At 47.8% G+C, this 24,412-nt stretch overlaps 1 protein-coding gene across 2 annotated transcripts in view; it reads right to left on the bottom strand.

Moving 5' to 3' along the window:
- Positions 1–24,412, bottom strand: part of TBC1D8 (TBC1 domain family member 8) — a 117,856-nt gene that overhangs the window by 10,132 nt on the left and 83,312 nt on the right. For both annotated transcript variants that reach the window (XM_045550248.1, XM_045550249.1), the window contains exons 5-15: positions 22,876–23,116; positions 13,339–13,546; positions 11,781–11,975; positions 10,825–11,001; positions 9,309–9,459; positions 6,506–6,720; positions 5,853–5,970; positions 3,088–3,373; positions 2,244–2,373; positions 2,001–2,099; positions 1,322–1,390 (exon numbers count right to left, since the gene is read on the bottom strand). In XM_045550248.1, coding sequence (XP_045406204.1) covers positions 1,322–1,390; positions 2,001–2,099; positions 2,244–2,373; positions 3,088–3,373; positions 5,853–5,970; positions 6,506–6,720; positions 9,309–9,459; positions 10,825–11,001; positions 11,781–11,975; positions 13,339–13,546; positions 22,876–23,116 — 1,889 coding nt within the window. The remainder of the gene's footprint in view (positions 1–1,321; positions 1,391–2,000; positions 2,100–2,243; positions 2,374–3,087; positions 3,374–5,852; positions 5,971–6,505; positions 6,721–9,308; positions 9,460–10,824; positions 11,002–11,780; positions 11,976–13,338; positions 13,547–22,875; positions 23,117–24,412) is intronic.

The raw sequence follows: 24,412 nt of genomic DNA, 5'->3' as shown, positions 1-24,412 counted from the left end.
GGTTTCCTTTTTTTCTCATTGTAGTAAAATATGCAGCACATAAAATTTACCATTCTAACCATTTAAAAATGTACAGTTCAGTTGACAGTTTTAATTATAGAAGACACAATTTTCATTCTGGTATTTTCACTTAAAATCATACTATTTGAAAATCAAAAAGGACTAGACAGATCTATAGAATACAGAAGGAACAGAGGACATTGGTTTTACTGTGTATTTTTATAATTTCTGAATTTTGAACCACATGAATATATTGGCAATTTTTAAAATTAAAAAAAAAAAAAAAGGGTGAGTTGAAGTCTTAAAAGCCAAAGAGAGGTTGGGGGTTGGGACACCAAGTAACCTTTGACTTTGTATTTTGTCTTCATGCAACAAAGGAAACAATAAAACTTACAAACAGGCCATGTTTACGGGAGGCGAGGACCTGCTAGCGCTGCCCACACATCCTGCTCATTAGGAGTGAGGCTGCCGGGGCCCACTAACCACCAAGCCACTGCAGTGACTTCTGGGACAGGCCCGCTCCAGGCTCATGAAGGCAACCAGGCCAGGCCTGCTTTGTGCAACTGTGCGTCCTGCCCGCCCTCTGCCAGGGTGGCAAGAGGGGACCATTGTGTCTGCCTCTCCTCTTCATTTTCATTTACTGTTTCAAGCCACAAAACTTCTAGTGAGGTGTCTATAGGATGATTTCAGTAGCAAAACCTAGAACTCCATGTAAATATCCAAATATTCAAAATCTGCTTTACTATGTTAAGTGTTACCAATATGACAGATCACAGATTTATCCAAAAATCATTCAGACTATGTGGTAACATGGGAGAGTGTTAATAATAGCACTGAGGAAAACTATAACATCAACTAGCAAGCATACCCACCACACAAATATAAAAATATGCATACGTGTATCGCAGGGTGCATGTATTGTGGGCTGGGATCACGTGTAATTAAAAAGTATACCAGGCGATGATTCCAATACGGGTGGCTGTTTCATCTCCCACGGACTAGTAGGGAGCAGTGACCTCTCAGCAGAGGGCAGCAGCTTCAGCACCTGGGCCGCGCCAGGCTACAAGGCTGCCCAGGAGCACCCCAGCTCCTCCTCCCAGATGCCAGGCGGGGGGCTGGTTCCACAGCAGAGGGTGAGGGCAAGAGGTTCTGGGTAGCAGTGAGTGGGGGAGGTTAAGACAGGGCTGGCCGGCAGGGCAGCTCCAGCCTCTGCCACCCAGAACAGGCACACGGCAGAGCCCGTGGCAGCCACACTCACCCCAGGCAGGCTGGGCACAGCGGCTTGGGCCGGCACCTCCCTCATCTTCCCAGATTTTCATACCTTGAATAAGTCATAGAGTTCCTCTAGGTCTTCAGGAAGAATTGCGACTTCCGGGATAACAACTCGGAGCTTAAGGAAAGAATAAACAGTGATGGAGAGAATTCTAGGCCTGCACCCCCGGAGACATTGGAGGGAGGCGAGGACGCCCCTCCTGGTGAGGAACGAGGACCCGTGTTCCCCGCTTCCCTCGTGCAATGGCCCCTGTATGTGACATAAAGATTACTTTCTAGTATCTTTCTCAGGTATTTCACCCTGAACCTCTTCCCAAGTCACACAGCAGTGCCTCAGGACAAATGTATTAACCTCTGATATAAGCTAAAAAGCTGGCAGAAATGCAGCGTGGGCAGGAAGAGCCCTCTGAACACCAACTGGCCCGCGCTGCAGGCCATCCGTGCCGGGCACTTTACACACCACACCTCGTTAGTCCTGCACGGTGGGGACTGTTATCCCCATGGTACAACTGGGGAAACTGAGGCTCACGGTGGTTAATATGCTCACAATCTGATTTCAAAAACCCTTGCTATTGCCACCCTATGTCACCCCTACTAAGTTTTTAATGCAATGCAAAAAAAAAAAAAAAAAAAGCTGGCATTCTTATGTCATGTGACCAAAAGGGACATGCACTCCTGCGTTAGCTCCTGAATTCTGTGAGCACTGCTGTGAGGTGTCCCCTACTCACCACGTTCTGCTTTGTGGTGTCCTCGTGGCCTTGGAGGACCCTGATCCTGTGCTTACAGCGCAGGTGCTCGATCTGCTCCACAGACTGGTCTCCAAATTTCTGCAGGGAACAAGGGACCACTCGCTCACAGGGTCCCCTGCTGTGTCCAAACAGAGGACACAGAAGGTGGCCCAGGAAACCTCCCTCTGCATCCATCTCGTGAGAGGGTGAGGGGCGGGGGCATGGGGTGGGGGCTCCCCTTACCTCATAGGAGTCCCGGATCAGGTCAGCAATGTCAGTCACAGGGTAGGGCTCCTGGTCGTCGGAGAAAAAGGCATGGTGGCTGCCAATTGGTGGCCCTGGGCTATCCTCATTCTTGATGTGATCTAGAAACCTGAGCACACCGCCCAGTCAAAGCCCAGGATCCTCATCCAGGCACCACATAACGCCCACATTAAACATGCCTGAGCACCTGCAAACACCAACACTGGGAGGAGGGCGAGGATGCTTAGAAAAAGGGACAGACAACCATAAAGTCAGGCTGGTCTTTTGGACTCCACGTGTGGGTTTTCCAGGGGCCTGAAACCCTCCGGTGAAGTAAGCACAAAATTCTGTGCATACTTGCAACTTTAAGCTTCATGCTATTCTGAAAGAGAACGCCCTCTTTAAACGTCATTCAACTCGCCCTCAGCTCCTAAAGAGCGGGGTTTTAGTGCTCATCCTAGCGTGACTTTTCCTTCACTGCAGCTCACCATCCCTACACGTAAAATGTATGAACCCCCCAGCTGGCTACCTGATGCTCACATTGCCTGGTGTCACCTCAGCCCCATTCAAGGCCACTGTGAGTCCAACTAGCTGCAAGATATTCAATCTTCTAAGAGAAAAGCATGCATAGCCCTCCTCTTCCTGGACCCTCTCACCCAACCCCATAGCAGCCTGGCTCTGGGGGAGCCACAGGGTGACAGCTGACGTGAGGCAGAGTGGACCAGAAAACTGCCACAGCAATGGCACAGCAGGGCATCTGAAGCTGCCCCCTCCTGCGGTCTTCCAGAGTCCCAGCTGCCTCCTTCATCCCCAGGTAGCCACGGAAGCACATGGTGGAGCCCACCTGCTGAGAACCATCAAGGCCTGGCCGTCATCCCTGCTGCCACACAGCTCCTCGGCGTTGGCTTCCAGCACAGCCAGCCCCAGCTGGAAGATGGCTTTGATCCCATCGTAGAAGAAACAATCTACGACATTCACCGCACTCTCCAGAGGCATGATGCTGAGGAACAGAGTCAGAAACCACGAGAGAGAGATGGACGCCAGGGCTGAGAGGTCGTTCAGGTGCTCCGCCAGCTCTGGGAGGTGGTCCTTGATGAGCTCCTCAAAGACAGACTGGTCCACTTGCGCCCCTGGAAAAGGAAGGCCACGGAGCACTGCTTGGGGCAGGATTCAAGTTGGAATTAAAATTACTCTGATGTAACTAGAACAATGAAACAAAATTTGAGTCCAAAAAAGTATTCACACTTAGTTCATTGACTTTTGACATTGTGACCAAGGAAATTCAATGGGTAAACGATATTCTTTTCAAAACATAGTGCCCAATCTACTGGATATTGGCATGGGACAAGGGGCAGAGGGGGGAAACCCAAACCCTTATCTCGCACTATGTAGAGAAACATATTTGAGAAGGATTATTGACCTAAATATAAAAGCTAATACTATAAACAACTTCTAGAAGAAAATATAGCCAAAAGGCAAAATTTCTTGGGACATAAAAAGTACTAAGCATAGGAAAAATTGCAAACTGAACTTCATCAAAATTAAAACTGCTGCTCTTCAAAAGAAAGAACGAATAAAATGAAAATGCAAGCTTCAAGCTTGGGAGAAATTTACAATGCATGTATTGATAAAAGTCTTATCCAAGATAAAGAACTCCTATGACTTAATAAGAAAGCAACAACCAATGTGTCTTAAATAGGCTAAAGATCTGGACACTCAAATGAAATGAGAAACAAATGGTCAGCATGCACAGAGAAGTATGTTCAACATCATTAATCACCAGAGAAATGTAATTTAAAACCACCATGATGTATAGCATTTCTTATCCACTAGAATGGCTAAAATTAAGAAGACAATACCAAATGTCGACAAGGACGTGGAGCAACTGGAACTCTCATACACTGCTGGTGTGAGATATATAAAACACATTACATCCACTTTGGAAAACTTACAATTTCCTATTAAGTCATCTATCTGACCTATGACCCAGAAAATCTAGGTAAATACCCAAGAAAAATGACTGTATATATTCCCCAAAACACATATGTGAATGTTCATTGGTACCTTATCATATTCCAAAACTGAAAACAACTCGAATGCCCATCAACAGGTACTGGAGAAGCAGATCCTGGTATGAATGCACAGTGAACTACTGCTCAGCAACAAAGAGGGGCAGACTACTGCTGCACCCACAACGTGGATGCCTCTCACAGTTACGACGTTGTGTGAAGGAAGCCAGACACGAACGACTACATTATCGCCACATTTACACAATGTTTAAGAGTAGGCCAAATTAATCTACGATGATTGATAGATATGTAACTCCCAAGTTAATCTATGATGACAGAAATCAGTGCCAAGTGTTGCCTATGGCAGGGAAGACACAGAAGGGAACTTTCTGATGGAAATGTTCCAAATGTTCCATCCTGTCTGGAGGTGGTGATCACCCACTATCACAGAGGGTCTAGCTGGTCGCTGCTGAGTATGAGCTGTCACACAGCAACACTCATCAAACAGTGGCTTTGACAATGGCCTAGACCACATGCTTCTTGGTGACACGCAGATTCTGATTATTTGTTGCTACTTTGGACCTTGCACCATCTCCCACAACCAAGTGAGATGGGAAGGGAGCCCATGAACCCCTTTGTCCAGGAGGCGCAAAGCTGTCACTGCCATCCCAGCCAACCACACCCACCCGCCAGCCCCTCCTTCCTCCCAGGGGTCACCACATCCTCCAAGTCTCAGGACACAGTCCTCCAAAAGCACCTTCTTCCTGCCTTGCCTGCTACATCCCGTCAGTTGCCAAATGCTGTCTCAAACTGGTGTCTGTTCCCATGCTGCCCCCCCTAATTTTAGGCCACCTCTATCTCTCCTCTAGATTACTAAAAAGTGTCCGTAAGAGGATCACCAACCCAAGATAACTTTTATATTGTTTTCCCCACAAGGAGGCTACAGGACCACAGAGGCAGTGCATGTTCAAATCTCAGCCACATGAAAGACAGAGGCACCAGTGCAGGAGCCTAATAGCCTATAGGTTTACCCAGAGCCCAGAAAGCAACAAACGCACTTTCCTATGATCTCCTGATGGAAGTGGAGGGCTCTTCCACGTCTGTCCTTTAATTGACAGAGCGGGCCTCAATGGTTTCCAACACCGACCCACCCACCTCCCCTCCTCTAGTGACAAAAGCTCCCTGGGCTACCGAGAGGAATCCCACCCACTCCCACCTCCTTCCAGGCCATGGCATCAGTACAAACCACTCTGGCTTTCACTTTTTGACTTGTGTCTTGGACTTGAGGATCTTCCTGTCCTTCTTATAAGTTTGGCTATCCATCTAAAACCATTTGTTTGTTTGTTTGTTTTCAATCCAAAATCCGTAGTGTGTGTAGCAGGACTGTACTTGGGTTACCTTGGCCCACCATATGGCCAGAACTGAGCAGAAAATTACAGTGCGCAAGTTAGTTTTGCAAAGTCAAGAGTCAAACCATGCTTGTGGAGAGACTAGCTGAGTGATAACCGGGCATGTTACAAACAGGACTGATGGTAAACATCTTGCCCAGCCCTTGTCACTATTTCCCAGACACAGAACAGGGGGAAGGGAGGTGGCTTACCGATCACCCGGTGGTTGAAGTAATCGGGCAGCATCCGCTCACACACGGCAACCAGCAACCAAAAGGCTTCCTCCTCCTTGGCGTACAGCAGCAACACGGAGGTCAGGATGTTCATGGACTGCTCAGGGGGTCAGAGGAGGGACAGTTACCAGCCAGTCCACCTGATGCCACAGAGGCATTAAAAACACACAAGCCTGAACAATCCGCAAAAGTAAAGATTTTGTAGGTGAGAGGTCCAGCATACCCCAACCATACTGACCAGCCCTGATCTTCTTTTTCCTCCCCAAGCAGCACTGCCATTTTAAACAACCCCTATAATTCCTATCGAGGTTTGGAAGCCCCACAAATCACATCCTATGGCTGAGCTCGAGAGGGGCAGGGAAGCCCAAATCTGCCCTGCTGCCCCTGCACCGTCACTCCCCACACGCACTGCTCTTTTCAGGCACTGGGTAAATTTTTCAATCTCAAATTATCAGCCTGTTTGATGATCCGAAGATGATTTCCTCCGGCCCCTATTCGATACATTCTTTCGGGGAAGGAGCGAGCACGGTGCCTTCACAAGACAGCTCTCGGGGCCGGGCCCAGACCCAGGCGCAGGGAGGGTGAACGCAAGGCACAGACGGGGGGGTCTCTGCGCCTGGTGCACACTTCACCTGGCAGTATCCGATCTTGGGGTTCCGGTGGGCATAGGCTGTCAGGACTCTCCTCAAGGCAGCGATCCCCGTTTCGTTCTGGAAGGCGGGGTGCTCAGGCAGGGAGCGGTGCAGGTCCCGTTCTATCTCCTCGGTCACCAGGCAGCATTTCCCCAGAGACTCCTCCACCAGGTTCCCATAGTAACCGGGGTGCGCGGCAAGATCCGTCACAGCATCTGAGTTTTCAAAGCAATGTTTCGAGGGGGAGTGATTACCAGGATAGTGTCACTAAGGGGAGGGGGCCCATCCTGTCAGGGGACCCCACGGAGTCATGCTAGTTTATTGAGGGACAAAAATATTTCGGGACCACACACCACCAAAAGGAATGCATTTCTTCCACGTGGTCTAGTCCGAGAAACAGAAAAGAGAAAGGAAAAAAAGAAATAAGGTGGTTTTTCTAAGAATGACCTTGGGGCGGGGGGGAAGGCTCATAATAAAAATAATTTTATAGGCCGGGTGCGGTGGCTCACGCCTGTAATCCTAGCCCTCTGGGAGGCCGAGGCGGGAGGATTGCTCGAGGTCAGGAGTTCGAGAACAGCCTGAGCAAGACCCCGTCTCTACTAAAAATAGAAAGAAATTATCTGGCCAACTAAAAATATATATAGAAAAAATTAGCCGGGCATGGTGGTGCATGCCTGTAGTCCCAGCTACCCGGGAGGCTGAGGCAGGAGGATCGCTTGAGCCCAGGAGTTTGAGGTTGCTGTGAGCTAGGCTGACGCCACGGAACTCACTCTAGCCCGGGCAACAAAGTGAAACTCTGTCTCAAAAAAATAGTAATAATAATAATAATTTTATTAATATGTTTTTAGTAAGCTGTATTCCCTAGTAACAGGAGGAGCATACACACATACACACACAACTTGCGTGCATTAATTCAACAAGAAATTATATGGAGCGCCTGTGTGCAAAGCACGAGAGAAGGACCAGCGGTGATGAAGCAAAGCTAACGGCTACAGAGGGGCCAACCCGGAACTCTGAAGGTCAGGTTCAAGACGCGCCAACCACAGCAGGAGGACCAAGCACAGAAAATTCCTCCCCACGCCAGCCGCCCACCGCCAGAGCTCCTGCCCGGGCCTCTATCAGGCAGGCGAGATGGAGGGATGGAGGCAGGAGCACGGGGCACAGACCCTACCGCTCATCAGCCAGCACCGGGCACCCCTGGGCTCGGGCTCGGCCCTCCCTGGGGCTGGCGCGAGGCGGGGCTGAGGGCAGCAGGGAGCAGAAGGGGGCCCGATTCTGCCTTTAACCACTTGTCAACGTTTTACAGTTCTGCTGGGTGTAGTAAAACACCCTTCTCAGCCCTCCAGCCTGCAGTCACTGACTGTGACTCCCATCTGCTCTGCTGCGCAGTCGCTGTGGTATCCACGTGTGACAACCAGCGTTTACGCTAAACGTTGTCACTCGTTCAGCAACAGCTTAAACACTACAGTGATCTCCTGTCAACAAAGGATATATTCACTCACTAGGAAAGACAGTCCCATATAAACTCAGGATCACACAGTCCCAAGTGAAAATACAAAAACACAGACTCATGTGAAAAGTGTGTGTGCGTACATACAGCAGGGATCTAGAAGACCAGAGGCCAAGGGTGACAGGTCTCACCTCCAGGAGGACGATGAGAAATGGTACTTTCTTTGCTTGCCCCTCCATGCTCTTATTTTCCAACTAGGAATATACGTATTTTATTATGTACAAAAATACAGAAGACATTTTTAATTTTAAAAAGGAGGCGCTTTGATGGCATGTCCCTGGTAGGCAGGGGGTGCCTTGCACGGTGCACAGTGGTGCGAGATGCCAGTGCCGCTGGGTGTGCGGGAAGCAGGGACTCTGTCTGGGGGTCTCGGGCGGGAGAGGGGAGGGATAACAGAGGGGGAAGAACCAGCCAAGAGGCTGGCAGGAGGCAGGACGAGGGAAGGTTCTGATCCCAGAAGGAGTGAGCAGGGAGGGGACAGGTACCCAGGCCCAGCCTCCAGGAGCCTCACTGCTGACACGAGCACCACAAGGTCATCTGGGAAGGGACCCGTCACCATGGCTCCCACAGCACCCCGAAACGATCAGCAGTCACACCATCGGATGGCAGGGGCCTTCCCTTCCCACGCTGGGGGTTGCCAGCTCCTTCGCCGAGCAGGACACAACGCTCACAGGCCACACCACTCACAGGCCACATGGAGAGACAGACGATGCCCACTCGGGAAGTCCGGCCCCATCAAGAAACGTCCTGGTGAGGGACTCTCGGACGTCACCCAACAGCAGCAGAGGAGGTCCCGCCACCGAATGGGTTGGTGGTGGAGGAGGAGGAAATGGAACAGGAGAGAAGTCTGCAATTTTGCCTCGGTGGCCGCCACATGTCTTCAAGGGGGAAGGACCCGCGGAACTATGCTCTGAGGGATGTGTTTTGACACACAGCCAACTACGTCTGAGGACCCTTTTGTCTAGTCTGTCTCAGAGAACACATCCTATAAAGACACTTCTCTTCCAGAGAATTCTGAGCACTATGTAGAAACTCATAGTCGTTTTTAAAGGAAGGGAGGTCACTTGGCCCAGACCTCACATGTACTGAGCAGCCCAGGGGCCTCAGGCAACCTGACCAAGGTCCCACGGCCAGCACAGCAAGGGTTCCCAAGTCTCCGGCTGGGACTCATAGGAATGATCCAAAGGTGGATGCCTTCGTTGGCACGTACACACACACCGCTCAGATTAGGGCTTGTTCCTGCGTCCACTCCAAAAATAACAACATTTGGCCTAAAACACCAGAAACACTTGCCTGAGAAAAGGAGCCAAAGTCTTCCACGCAAAGATTCAGGAATCCCCATGGCTACGAGCTTCCGAATCTTCTCTGTGCGAAACATACACACGGTTCTGCCATACTCCACAAAGTGGTCATTCCACAGACTTACTTTTATCTGTTCTCTGGACTGGAAATGGAAATATTCTTAATGTACAAAGCAGCCCAGCCTCACCCACCACCAGAGCTGACGCATGATCCACAGTGGAGGACGTGCTGCCTCTGTGAACAGAGAGGCCACGGGTGACAGGCAACGACACCTGCATTCAAGAGCAAATAGTTTTGAACCCCTGACTAGGCACAGAGGATGCAAAGATGAATAACACAGAATACCAGACCCCTAGGAGCTCAGAACCCAGCAGGAGCATTCACAGAAATAAAATACAATTTCCTTGGCAAGGTTGATAATAAGAATATGTCAGTCCAAATACTAAAGTAGCCCAAATTGGGTGGGAAGGCAGAGGGGGACGGGGACGTCAGGGGAAACTTCCTCAGGATGTCACTCCCAAGGCAGCTATGAAAACCCAGGTCAGCTCAGAGGGCAAAGGGGAACAAGAGGGCATCACAATTTGCCCTGAGCTTCCTGACAGCCAAAGGGAAAACCAAAACCTGAAAAAAATTATTGTTCTCATTAACAGAAATGAGAAAAATACCATTTCTCTAGGCAACCGACAATGCTTTAAAATTATCCCAAGATGGCAGGAACGTCTGGTGCCTTTAAACAAGACATTTATATTTGCTTTTAATTATCTGTGTTCTCCAGGAATGGGAGAAATAAATACACACATTCAATATTCTCATGCATTTAGTCAATAAGAGCTAATTAAGCATCTATTGTAAAGCCATGTGAGAAAGCTCAGTTTTGGATAAATAAAGCTAACAATTGATCTACAGGAGCCATTAAGCAACCAAAAAGAAGCCTGGGGTAATAATATTGAAAGCCACTGCCTGGTACTCACGGTACCACACAGCATGCCACCTGCCGTGGCTCTATTTCAAAGTATAATTTTCAGTCGCTTTACCCGACTGTATGTGACATTTGCCTCAAATTCTCCCTACAAGAAGAAAACTGTATGTAAATATAGCAAAAGTATTTTCAGTAAAACTAGAAGACAGGTGACCTTTTGTCCCAGAGACAAAAACAGGAGACAGACTCGTCCTGTTCCTGGAAACCACACAGGGCCACACCGCAGGCTCCTAGGGCCACGCAGCCAAGAGCCGTGCAAGAGCCGCTGCAGGGCAGGTGGGAGGACGGCCCCCTTCGTCCTCTGACCAGGTCAGCGGACCCCTTTCACTTTTCACCAGTGAGAACAAGAGGCAGGAGGAGCTCTAGCTCCCCGAGGTCACCTGGCAACCTGTGTGACCCGCTCTCCCAGGGCCCTGCGGAGCTGGTGTGAACAGCTGCCACGTTCCAAGTGGGCCAGACATCCTGGCAACCACCCACGCCCACAGCTCCACTCTGTGGGGCCAGCAAGGGCAGAGCCGCCTCACCCACCATTCGGGAGTCGGGACTCTGGCCACCCGACTGCTGGAAGACGGTGACCAGGGCATCGGGGTGCAGCAGCGGGCTCTTCTCTTTCCCACTCTCCTCACTATTTTGAGAGGACACTATTTCAAGATCCCCAAACCTGTGGTCACTGCATATGCTTGTCGAATAAAACACAGGTGAAGTCTGCATAGCAAAAAAAAAAAAAAAAAGAGAGAGAGAGAGGGAGAGAGAAAAAAGAAAGTTGTTGCTTTAATCACGGGACAGTCTGTTTTGCCTTTGGCTGCACAAGCGTAACAGACTTAAACTACTCAAGGGGGAACAGACTGACTATCAAACCCGACAGGATTCGTCGGCCCCACAGTGTTCTCCCGGGGAGGCTGTTACGGCTCCCAGGCTGGGTCCTCGGGCAGTTCCTCACGGGGGGCCTCGGCCTCCCCTCAGCTTCTGGAACTGCGGGCGACCACCTTGAGAACACAGCTCTAGGGACAGAGAGAGGCTGCGTCTGCTTTTCTCCCCGTCACTACTTAGGGTGAAAAGAGCTGAGACAGAGGACGGGTGGGCAGAACAGCAGGCCAGGCCCCAGCAGCCCGGCCGCCCGCCCTAAAGGCTGATGAAGCTTCTCTTTCGGCAGGTTACGGCTGCCCTGAAATGACATCATCCCCTTGAGCCTCAGGGGTGGAGTGTCAACCCCTCTGACCTGTGAGGAGGGTGTCACAGCTCACCTCTTCCCAGCTGTGGGGTGATTCCCCATCACCCCCCCAATCTGTGCAACACCCACTCAGGACACCCAACCCAGCGTATCAGCCGTGATGCCAGACTAGACGCAGCCCAGTGGCCTCTGCCATTGTCGTCTCTCGGTGCATCTCTCCTTACATGCACCCCCCTTTGGAGACCACTGTCCCAGACGCGGCCAGAAAAGGGATTTTCAGCATACAAAATCTCACTGTTTTGAAGGACCATACCATTTCGTCATTTGTGCAGGTGTCATAGTGCACGGGGTGGTTGGCGTGGACCTGCTTCAGCCTCAGGAGCAGACCCTCCACCAGGCGGTCTCTGTCCTTGAGCTCGATGAACTGGAAGGCCATCTTGCTCCTGATGCTGACGATGATGGGGTGGGGCAGCAGGCTCGTGTCCTCCATCTTCTCAATGCTCACCACCTGTTGCCAGGACGGCAAGAAGGAAGGAAGGTCAGAAACTATCCCAAGAGAGAAGGCAGAACCAACAACTGCAATAAGAAACTGACGCCAAAGTTAGAAAGTGTACAAGGTGGCATTATTCACCATCGCCAAAGCGGGAAGAAGCCCAAGTGTCTCCTGACGGATGAATACATAATAAAATGCTGTCTATCCACACGGTGGAATATTATTCAGCCTTAAAAAAGAAAGAAATCCTGACACATCTACAACATGGATGAGCCTTGAGGACATTATGCTAAGTGAAATACACCAGTCACAAGGACAAATATTGTTATGAATCCCTTATGTGAGGTACCTAGAGTAGTCAAATTCATGGACAGAAAGCAGGATAGGGTTGACAGGGCTGGGGAGCGCGGAGGGGAGCTGTTGTTTAATGGCTGCATCTTCAGTTTGGGAAGACAAAAAAGTTCCGCAGACGGATGGTGGCGATCATGACACAGCAATGTGAATGCACTTAATGCCACTGAATCGTACACTTTACATGGTTAAAATGGTTATCTTTTGCTATGTATATGTCACCAGGTAGCTCTTAGACTTCCTGCTTCCCTGATAAGTTACGAATATTTGTAAAATGAAGACATCTACTACAGAATAATGACATAGAGGTAGGCAATCACATGAATAAAAGGGCTCTGAATTTCTCCAAAGAGCAGTACTCAGTACATATGTTACAAGAAGGAGCAGTCCGGAGGTCTGGATGTGTGGCAGAGCTGTGGGTAACGTCTCAGCAGAGGTGCCTTGACACCAAAGGACTGAGATGCACAGATGTAGAAGTAAACGCAGGTTGCCCCCGTTTCCAAGAAGAGAATTACAGAATTTTATAGGGGAAGGGACCTGAGCCATATTAGAGTAAGTCTTTTAAAATTTTTAACTAAAGTTCCAGGAGAGTATAAAACACAAGCAATTTACCATTTATTTTCAAAAGGTGGTGCTTTTTGTAGATCGCCTTTTTTTCCTTTTTTTGGTAGGTGAAAGGGGAGGATTCATTTCCAAGAGCTGCTGGGAAAGCTTTAATTTCTAGGCATGTACTTTTTAATAACAGCTTTATCAATAATGTGGGGGGTAGATTACCCTGTTTTCACCAATCACGTCTAGGCAGATTTCAGGTTGCCATAGCAACAACAGGACAAGCAATGGCCAAACGGGTAGTGGTCCAGTTCAGGCCATGCTTCCCTCGAGAAGCCCAGCCATGTAGTCACCCACCTCTAGGTGGCAAAGCCATTTGGTCTGAACATCCCCTCCCACACTGCATCTCCCAGCCAGCAACTGAGGGCTCAAGGGATGACAGGCTGCTTCTGGAAGCACCCAGGAGGGCAGTGTCTACCTCTCTGAGCGGCAGGACGACCTTACAGCAGCCGTCTTCCCTGCTGGCAAAGCAGATGTAGCTGTCGGAGGAGAACATCCGCCCCGCAGTGTGGCAGCGACTGAACGGCGTCCAGAGGGAGCAGTCCACGACCGCGTGCAGCGTCTCCTGCCTCGGCAACCTGAAGAAAGCCCGGAAGAACTCGTTCTGCGCTCTGGCTTCAAGATCCCTGGGGAAGAGGAAGGGAGGACAAGAAGACGGCACTTGACATTACAAAGGAAAACACTTTTCCACCTACCGGCACACGCTGATATTTGAGAGAATGCAGAAAGGAAGTGCGCACCTCCAGTGCCGTGCGGAGCTTCACTCGCCCCGGCTGCGCAGCCACCCTCAGGACAAGCGCTGAGGGCAGAGCGAGCTGCCTCTGCACAGAGCGAACTTAATGAACTCACGGACCACAATGGGCCTTCCTTCCCGGTTTGAGCAGCATTGGGAATTACCACAAAAACAACTGCATGACAGAGTCCAAGTATCAAGAAGTCCAATGAGAACAAGTGGTGGCGAGGATGTGGGGAAACTGGAAGCCTCTTACACCGCGGGGGGGGAACGGTGGAGGATGCAGTCCCGTCAGAAAATAGTCTTTCCATACCTCCAAACGTGAAAAACGGTCTTGCTGCTTGACCAAGAAACCCCACTTCTAGGTATGTACACTCAAGAGACTTGAAAACGTGTCCACTCAAAAACTCGCACACTAATGTTCACAGCACCATTATTCATAACTAAAAGGTGGAAACAACCCAAATGTCCATAAACTGATAAATGGATAAACAAAATGTGGCAAAGCCACGTGACAGAAAATTATTCAGCCACAAAAAAGGAATGAAGTACTGCTGATGGATGATACACACCATAGGTGAACCTTGAAAACATTATGTTGAGTGAAATAAGCCAAACACAAAAAGACTACATATTGCCTGATTCCGTTTATATGAAATGTCCAGAACAGGCAAATTTACAGACAGAAATTAGTGATTTGTAGACAGTAATCAGTGATTGCTCAGGGCTTGGAGGAAGAGGGAGAAATGGGGAGGGAGTGACTGCTCGTAAGTATGGGGTTTCTTTTGGGAATGATGAAATGTTCTAAAATGGATTGTACTGATGGTTGACAATTCTGCATATATAATAGTAAAAACCACTGAATGCTACACTTTGAAAGGGTGAATTAGATGGTATGTGAATTAAGTATCAAAAAAGCTTTTAAAAATTTTAGATCTGTATCTGGTATGTAATAAGTACTCAAATAAACACTAGCTATTATTATCTTCAACAAAAAAATTTTTTTTTTCTTTTTTTTTTTTTTTTTTTAGAGAGACAGGGTCTTCCTCTGTCCCCCAGGCTGGAGTGCAGTGGTGCCATCACAGCTCACTGCAGCCTCGAGCTCCTGGGCTCAAGCGATCCTCCCACATCAGGCTCGAAGTAGCTGGGACTACAGGATCGCACCACCACACCCAGCTAATAATCTCTCTTCATTTGCATAGAGACGGTCTACATTGCTCAGGTTGAAAAACATTTTTTAAAGAATCCGAGTGAAGAATCACTGGAGAGAAGCCCCAGCAGCTTCACATCAGTATCAACAGCAGAGAATGGTGCTGAGAAGGAAGGAGGGATCCCACTCCCGGGGGACCCCTCAAGCCCTGATTTTTGGCTCTAACACCCAGTAAAGCAAGAAGGCAGCCAAGTCACAGTGTTTGAAAACACTGATGAATTTAAGTCATACCCCAAAAATCTAGTAGAGGGGAAATTCTAACATACAGAAGAAAACAAAATTTCTTTGGTACATTCAATAAGAGTTCTTTATAAATAGAAAGATAGAATTAGCACTTCACTCAAAGTCAGGAATAGGAATCCTTGGCTTTCTTATTAACTCTGTAACCCTGGATGAGACTCTCTGTATCTCATTTTGACAGCTATAAAGTAGAAATGATGCCTGACTTTTCTGCTTCAAGTGATCCTTGTGAATCTAAAATAATGTCCACAATATTGTAAAAGAAAAAAAGGTAGAAATAGCACCTACTGTATGATCCCATTTACATAAATTCTTTACAATTTGCAGAAAGTGACATGTACAAAGACTTTATCCTAAAATGTTAATAGTGGTTGTCTTTGCTTAGTGGGATTTCCATTTTCCAGTTTTATTTTGCCTAAATTTTCTATATAACCACATATTTGCTTTTAAAAAACTTAATCTATTTTATTTTGATAATAGAATAACTTTTAAAATGTTACGTAAACGCAGGATAGTAAACCCTGAATTCTGAACCTGCTACACACAGCCCAATCTCTTCAGATGAGATTGTGGGACCCCTGAGATAGAACCTCACCGGAACCCCACCTGGCTGGGCTTCCAGACACGCGCCCCTTCTATGTTAGGTCTCATTTCCAACTATCACACAACTGTCTTCCAAGCAGCAGCTATCATACAAAGATGGGCACAGTCCATGGAATTTACTATCAAGCCCTCACAAAGATACACACATGCCCAGAACGTCCTCTGGGCATACGGAGAAATTATACAAATTCCACGCGATGGGTTGAGTTACTGCAGGCCAAAGCTGCAGTTCCTTAAATGCCAGATACAGCACAGACTACTGTTTCCAAAGGGGCTGGGAGAACACGGGAAGCACCATGAACTCTCTAGAAGCCCACACACTGCATGAACGGAAGACAAGGTCCATCGAGATGACCCCCAAGTTCCCTGAGAGCTGTGTCCAAGGCATTTAAATTGGAAAACGGATATCCTTGTCCCCACAGCACACTGGCCATGTTGGCTCTGGTGGAAGCAAAGTCAACACTTACTCCCTGCACGGATCTCGCAAACGTGGTTCTAGTCACCAATGAATTCACCTGCCGGCCTGCCTTCCTGGAAGGACGTTTCCCTTGTCCCTTAGGAGAGGGTTGAGGTCAAGGTGAACACCTGGTGAGTGACACAAATCACAGAACCTCGTGCTGAGCCGCAGGAAGGGTAGGAGGATTTATATTTACATTTATTTTGCATCCCACCCCTCAAAGTAAGAACAAGGAGTTCAGGTATCTGAGGCTGACTAAGAACAAGTTATTGTTTTTTTCTATCCAGTGCACCCGCTGCCTCAGTGACAAGCTTGGTTCAATTGTCTCGTCTGTGGCTTCTGAGCAGCCCAGGTATATTACATACAAAGTCTTCATTCTCCTTTCTGGGCTATCTCTCTTTCACTGCAGAGGTCTGTCTCCTGCACAGAGACCAGAAACCTCAAGTTACAAAAACATTAAGCAGCAGAGGGGACCTTTGTAAGAGCTGAGTTATTGTCCTTCCTCCCTACTAGACAGCTGTCTTTGAATGTCACCTTTAAATATGTGTAATATGCAAGATATTTAAATTTCTGGCATAACTGAGATGAAGATACAGTGACTTGACAGATGAGAAAGCAGCTCTTTATGAAGTTCAGAACAAGACCATCCTATCCCTTAGGTCTGTTTCCAAGCAGGTGTTAGTTTTGATACTAAATATATCACCTCCTTTTTCTGAACAGCATCAGAAAAAAGGTCCACAGGTCACAGCCCGCTTTTCAGATCTTCCAATCCTTTCTAAGCGTCTCTACTTTTGCTCCATAGAGAAGACAACAGACTCCAGTCATGACCTGACATTCACAAAGTGGTAGCTGACACAGCCTGTAAGCCAGTGGAGAAGCACCATGAGGATGGAAACCAGGCAGACCCAGACCCCACCTGTGCTCACCCCCAGCCCCCGCAGTGCTCCGAGACAGCTACGGCTGAGACTCACAGGGGACAGGGCCACCAGCCATCCTATTGCCACACACGCCCTTTGATGAGCCCGTTACTGTGTAGGCTGATCAGAATCTGGAGCAACAGACATGTTTGTTGCTGACACTGAAATTGTTATGTACAATCATGCATGACAACAATGCAGACTATTCTAGACTATGTGCATACCTTTTAAAAACTCAAAATTTTAGCCCTAAGACCTCAGAACCAACAAATTTAAGGGTAGGTAGTTCATTTCTCTGAAAATTCAGAATTAGATTTGTTTCTCCTCAATTAGGTAAAGATGTGTCAAAATAGATTTATATCCCTCTCTCTTTCTCTTCCTCTCTCTCATCAACCTTCTAGAATGCTTTTGGGAAGAACCCTTGGGGTACACGCCAACTCTCACTGCATGCGGTCACTCGGCCCACAGACAAGAGCCTACTACGTGTCAGTAGGCTTAATGCTGCTTCAAAGCCAAATGCTTCCCCAAACTCAGGCTGTGTGACAGGTGGGGGTGGCTCAGTATGCGAGAATTTCCCGTTTGTGCTCTAGACAGAAGGCCCTGAGCCATGGCCCCCGCTTCTGCAACGAGGGGGGCAAACTCGGCCCTCTGCGGTCAGCGTGCCTCAGACAGGCACACACGTGGACGCCCAGCGGCTCTCAGAGGTGTGCCCACCCACACACCCTGTGCACTGAAGCTCAGGGAAACGCCAAGATTTCTAGATTCAAGAATTTCTTGACTCTGGAAACAAGGCCTTTTGGACTCTGGAAACAAGGCAAAAAGGCCAGATATGTGTGCTTTTCCTCAAAGCCCAAGTCTGTACATAAAACATTTCATTTCTCAAATGTGTGTTCACTCAGCACATCTTTTTCTGTGACACCCCTTTCCCAAGGATCTAGGATATACCAGGATGAAACTGCGATGTGGCTGCCTGCACAGGACACACAGCAGCTCGGGACCACTCAGGGCAGAGGCTCACCTGGCCCTCAGACCACAGGTGGCCAGTGTGAAGGTCCCCTTGTTCCTCTGGAAACCCATTCACATGGAGCCCCCCGAGAGGCCAGGGCCTGACAACACAGCTCCTACGAGGCTCTCGCCCTCAACAGCACAGGGCATCTCTAAGGCTTCTCGCTCCCAAGGAAGGGCTCCTTCTCTGTCCTCTGCAGTCCATCCTGCCCCGAGAGAACCGCCTGAGCCACCTGCTGACAACTGCTGAACTGCTGAGGGTCTGCGGCGCTGTGGAGGGTGAGTTGTGGGCCTTCCCTTGCAAAGGTAGGGGGGCTGGCAGGGCTGCAGGAGCCCGAGAGATGTCTCAGTTGGTCCAAGAGGACTCTGAGGCAGAGGAGGGCTCAAGCTAGAATCAGAAGGACGGAAAGTCGAGTAAATCACATGGAGAGAGCCTGGGTGTTCCCAGTGGGAACCAAAGGAAAAGAGCTGGACGGGGTGGATCTGGGGACAGGGAGGCTGAAGAGGGTCTGCAAAGCCAGATAGATGAGGGAGTTCAGAGTGAGCCAGGCCACAAGGGACCAGGGCTCTGCTGAGGGCACCTGCCCCCGGGGCGGCCACTGCTCACCTTTACACACGGCAGGAAGAGCTCATGTCCTGGCAAACAGTGTCCGTCACTGCACTGCTGTACCCGAGGTCCCCGCCAGCGCCCTCAGCCAGTGGGGACAGGTTCTGATTTGATTTAGTGAAGCCCATCACCTCTCCAACCACCCTCCTCCAGGCAAAAAAAAAATAGCTGAATACACTTTTTTCACCTTACCATTCCCAACATCAGAATAGATATATTCTGTTTGAAAATTTCAGGACCAATCAACTCATTTCCTCTCTCTTCCCCTCCCTCCGTTCTCTCTCTGGGCAGCCCCCTCCCAGCCCTCAGTCACTGCCCTCCCAGACTCTGTGACCACACACTTGACAGTCCCTGGTCCGAGTCCTCCTCTGCACAGTGAGGCTGAGCCAGAGGACTTCACGCCCTGGCGGCTCTAACTTGTCCAATTGGAGCCTGGGACAACAACGCGCCATCCCATCCTCCCTGCTCCCACGGGAGCTGCTCTGCCCTGTGTCCGTAAGTCCTGCTGGAGCGACCACACATGACAATTAGACCGCTCACCCCACGCATGACCACAAGGGCACCTTTCTAAAGCTGTTATCTGGGAAGGGAAGTGAAAACGTATCAGCCCAGCAGAGCCAGAGGAGCATCCCAGCACTTCCGCCCGTGCCCTTAGCAAGAAGAGACCGTTTTCCTAAACTTCACAACCTGGGCTCTCTTGGCAGGGGGTCAAGCTGACTGAGTCATTACCTGTTTACACCCACAGGCCTGTGTCTCCATGACAAAAGCTGCAAATGAGAACTAGCAGGGAGCTGGGAGGCTGCAGAGCCCGTGGACAGCCCACCCCTGACCCCTGCTCGGGGCGGCCATGGCACCCCTGGGCTGGCACCTCCACCGCTGGCTACCACTGGGGCCCTTTCTGTCCTTTTCTCTCTCGCCTTCTTTCTGATGGTTCCCAGGGTAGGACACAGAGAAGGAGCAGACTTATAGAATATTCCCCTGAATTCTGGAATGGAAATGAAGGCGGTCAACACTAATGACTTTCCTTCCAAAACAGATGATTTTACCACAGAGGTCGTTGGTGCTACAAACTCTCGATCTTCCTCTTCTTTCCTCACCTCCACCCAAAACCAAACCAACACATCTGGAAGTGGAGCCAGGCCAGCCTGTCAGGGGACCTGTGAGGAATCACCTAAAATGCCAGCGGCCCGTGAGGCCGATGAGAACACACAGGGCTCCTGGCCGGCCTCCTGCTCCTGAAACAACGTGGCTGCAATTCACACGCTCACCAGTCCCTGTACATGCACATGCACGCACACACACACACACACACATATACACACACACCGACAGGGAGAGGCTGTAACTGGCGGTTTCTATGACATGAGCCCTTCAGCAACTCATACAACCCACACTTGTTTCTTCAGGGCTTCCTGAGACTGCGGCTTTTCCACTTCTAACAGATCTTTGTAAGCCAGACTGAAAGGACGCAGATACCAGCTTCTGCAGAGAGTGTGGCAACCGCTGTACTGGGCTGTCTGCCTTCTAAAACAGGTGCCCCAAAGATGGAGCCAGAGACCACAACCGGGAAGCCCAGGGCTGAGAGGGACAGAGTCAGGGACCAAAGGACAGTGCCTCAAGTGCGGCCCTTCATAAGGGGTAACAAGCACCTCTCACCCTCTGTCTCGAAAAGGAGCTGTCAGATTATCAGAGGTGACACAAAACCATGTTAAATTCGTTGGAATTTTACCCAAAAAATCAAGAGTATTTGTTTCTGATTTTACCTTACTTGTGACTATAACGCAATCAGTTTAAAATCAATGCACACAGCAGGAAGGGTCTTTGAATTCTTTCTGAATACATAAAAACTCTAACAGCCTGAGCAAGAGTGAGACCCAGTCTCTACTAAAAATAGAAAATAAATTATCTGGCCAACTAAAAATATATAGAAAAAATTAGCCAGGCATGGTGGCGCATGCCTGTAGTGCCAGCTACTCAGGAGGCTGAGGCAGGAGGATCGCTTGAGCCCAGGAGTTTGAGGTTGCTGTGAGCTAGGCTGACGCCATGGCACTCTAGCCTGGGCAACAGAGTGAGACTCAGTCTCAAAAAAAAAAAAAAAAAAAAAGAGAGACCATTAATTAGAAAGACACTCACTCCCCCAGACATTCAGAGAAGACAGACAGAAAAGACAGCAAGCGTGTTTAAGGAATAATGTATCTTTTTATTTTTTGTAATTTTTTTATTTTTTTATTTTTTATTTTTATTTTTTTTTTGAGGCAGAGTCTCACTCTGTTGCCCAGGCTAGAGTGAGTGCCGTGGCGTTAGCCTAGCTCACAGCAACCTCAAACTCCTGGACTCAAACAATTCTCTTGCCTCAGCCTCCCGAATGGCTGGGACTATAGGCATGTGCCACCATGCCCAGCTAATTTTTTTACATATATTTTTAGTTGTCCAGCTAATTTCTTTCTATTTTTTCAGTAGAGACGGGGTCTCACTCTTACTCAGGCTGGTCTCGAACTCCTGAGCTCAAACAATCCACCTGCCTCGGCCTCCCAGAGTGCTAGGATTACAGGCGTGAGCCACCGCGCCAAACATATCTTTTTATTTTTTAAGGAGACTTTTCTGTGTATTATTCCTGAACACTAAACCTTGGAGCTTTGAGGGAACTTAGCAGCATGCCCTCCAGCCCATGGCATGCTGAAGGCCACGTGAGGAATGTCGCCACTGCAGCACAAAACTGCCTCACAAGCAAAAGCACAGTATCTATGTTTTAGTCATCTCTGGGTATTTTCAAGAAAATTCAACTGAGAATAAGGCATATAGAAATGTTAAAATAGGTAAATAATACAAACTTTAAAAAATAAATGACGAGTGATTCTTGAAAAATTAAAAATAGAATTATCACATGATCTAGGAATTCCACTTCTGGGCATACATGCAAAAGAACCGGAAGCAAGGTCTCAGAGATACTGGTACACCTGTTTTCACCATGGCATTATCCATAACTGCCAAAAGGTGGAAGCAACTCGACTATCCATCAACAGATGAATGGATAAGCAAAACGTGGGCATACATACAATGAAATATTATTCAGCCTTAAAAAGAAAAGGAATGCTGACATGTGCTATGACACAGATGAGGACATTATACTAAGTGAATAAGCCAGTTTCAAAACGACAGATACTGTATGATTTCACTTATACGATGGACCTAGAACAGTCAAAATCAAAGAGACAGAACGTAGAACAGTGGTTGCCAGGGTCTGGGGAGGAGGAGTAGGGAGATAGCGTTTAATGGGTACAGTTTCAGTTCTATAAGGCAAAAAGAATTCTGGAGATGGACGGTGATGACGGTTGCACAACTATACGAATGGACTTAATGCCACTGAACTGTGCACTTAAAAATGGTTAAAATGGTAAAGTTTATGTTATGTGTATTTTAACACAATAAAAAAAAAAATGTGTTTAATGACTGGTAGTATTCAAAGTAGTCGGTGATTCCGTAGCTACATGAAAAACATCTAGCCAGGTGCGCACTTTTATCTGCAACTTGTTTTTGAAAGATACGTTTGTAATAGTTCCCCTTTTCATTAGCGCTGCAGTTACCCAGTCATGAAACACAAACCCAGAAATCAAAGGCAAGCTCAAACACCATGGTCTGAATTTCCTTAAAGTGAGAAAAATTCCAACAACTACCTCACAACCCATGATTAGCATCAATTTGCAGCAAATGAATAATACAGAATATTGACTTACCCTCTTAGTAAGGCATAGTGCTGATGACAAGTGGTACCAAAAATAAGTCCAGCTGTCCTGAAAACTTTTTCTATAATGTCATTTAATATGAAAAGACAAAATGTCTTAATGTCCACTAGCCAAGCACAGTATTTAACAGATTTCTGTCATGAAGCTACACGAGTTACATTTTGCAGAAGTATTTTTTATGAAAATCAATTTTGAAGTATCTGAAAAAGAGGTGAACTGGATCCAAAAATCAAAGATGACTGCATGAATGAAATCAGTAACAATCATTTCTAATGATTCTGTCTTCATCAGCATTAACAACATAGGAAAATGTGGATTGTGCCACAATGGAAATTGAAACCTACTACCACTGAGGCCGACAAAATCTCACACACATGAAGGTGGAGCGCAGGCCTGGGGACCCTGTGCCGGTGAGGGACGCCTGGTGCTGAAGCTCTCACCTCTTGGTGATCTGGCTTGGCTCCTGCAGGGCTGGGTCCAGGTCAAAGACCTCATTATCCAGCAGCCTTCGGAGCGTCACGTCGGCCAACTGCTCCATGATCTTAAACACCTCGTCCAGGTTCAGGAACATGGAGAAGTCCCGCTCCTTATTCTGCGTGGTGATGCGGATGGTATCCGTCAAAAAGACATTGGACGTCCTTTCTAATTTCTGGATATCAACCCAAGGGACTACAAGTTTAACTGCAAGAGAAAAAGGGCAAATACATCTTATGCCATAAAACTGGAGCCACACTTGAGTGTGCCAGCAAGCAACCGTGCACAGCTTTCCTTAGGCAGAAATGCAAACGCCTTTTAAACCAGAGCAGGAAAGAAGAGCATAGAACTGCTGACAGCCGTTGGTTCAGACCCAACCCATGTTCTAACAGTTTTCTGAAAAGATGTAAGTAAAATTTCCCAAGTTGCTGGCTACTGCACGCTTCCAGGGATTACTACTCTGAAATACCAAGTTAATATCATATAACTTTCTCAAAAATATTTAAACTCCAACAGTTATGCAAAAGTTTCTGAATCTACATAAATTCTGGTTTCAAAAACAGCATTCATGGCATAAACTGTGGGGAAAAAAAGCGTAAAAGAGGATTATTCATGATCCCATTTACAGAAACGGACTTAATGTTTAAACTGTGTCAAATAGCGCTGTCAGAGTCTTGGGACACAGAGCACAAGCAGTTTTTATGAAACTCTTTTTAAAGTAATACAATCTAAACAGTACATTTTAGAAACAAGTGTTCTGTTCTCAGAAATGTTTCTAACACAGCAGTAGCCAGTGGTGGCAATGCAGACAGAGCTAACAAGAACAGAGAGTCTCACATCTGACTGGCCAGTTTCATCGAGGCGACATACACAACAACTTAAACTGAGAAATGTTATCCAATATTGGGAATCATTTGTTTTTTCCAAATCTTATCATCTGAACACAATTACGTTTAGTGATAATCACTAATAAGTATCAGAAAATAATTCACTTTCCTTTTCAAATAAAGTAGGGAACAATTAAGTGTTATTTTCACTCTTTCTTTCCGTTTATCTTACAATACTATTTTCAGTGCTTTAATAATTTTAAAAGGCCACACTTTTACATTAAACTTGAGAATAAGCTTCTCCAGCTACTTCTAGTTGTTTTCACATGAAGCTTTTACATATACACACACACGCACACACACACACACTCTCTCTCTTCACCTACAGCATCAACTTTCATTCGTTAAGCATCTACTTTGTGAAGAGCCCTGCATTGAAGGAGCTTGTTCAAACAGGGAAAGCAGACATGCAGACAAATAAGTGACCACTGACTTGATGGGACCCAGCATAGAAATACAAATATGGGACAAATTATACAGGAACCAGGAAGGCTTCCTGGAGGTGATGAAACCTGAACTGAGTTTTGAAGGATGAACAAGAGTTTCCGAAAAGGCTAAGTATGGAGAAAGGAAGGAAAGACAGGTGGTTCACACTAACAAGCCTTTCAGAAAGAAG

The sequence above is a fragment of the Lemur catta genome, chromosome 4 (genome assembly GCF_020740605.2).
Source record: "Lemur catta isolate mLemCat1 chromosome 4, mLemCat1.pri, whole genome shotgun sequence".
Taxonomy (NCBI): Eukaryota; Metazoa; Chordata; class Mammalia; order Primates; family Lemuridae; genus Lemur; species Lemur catta.
This window is presented reverse-complemented; position numbering and strand designations above follow the sequence as displayed.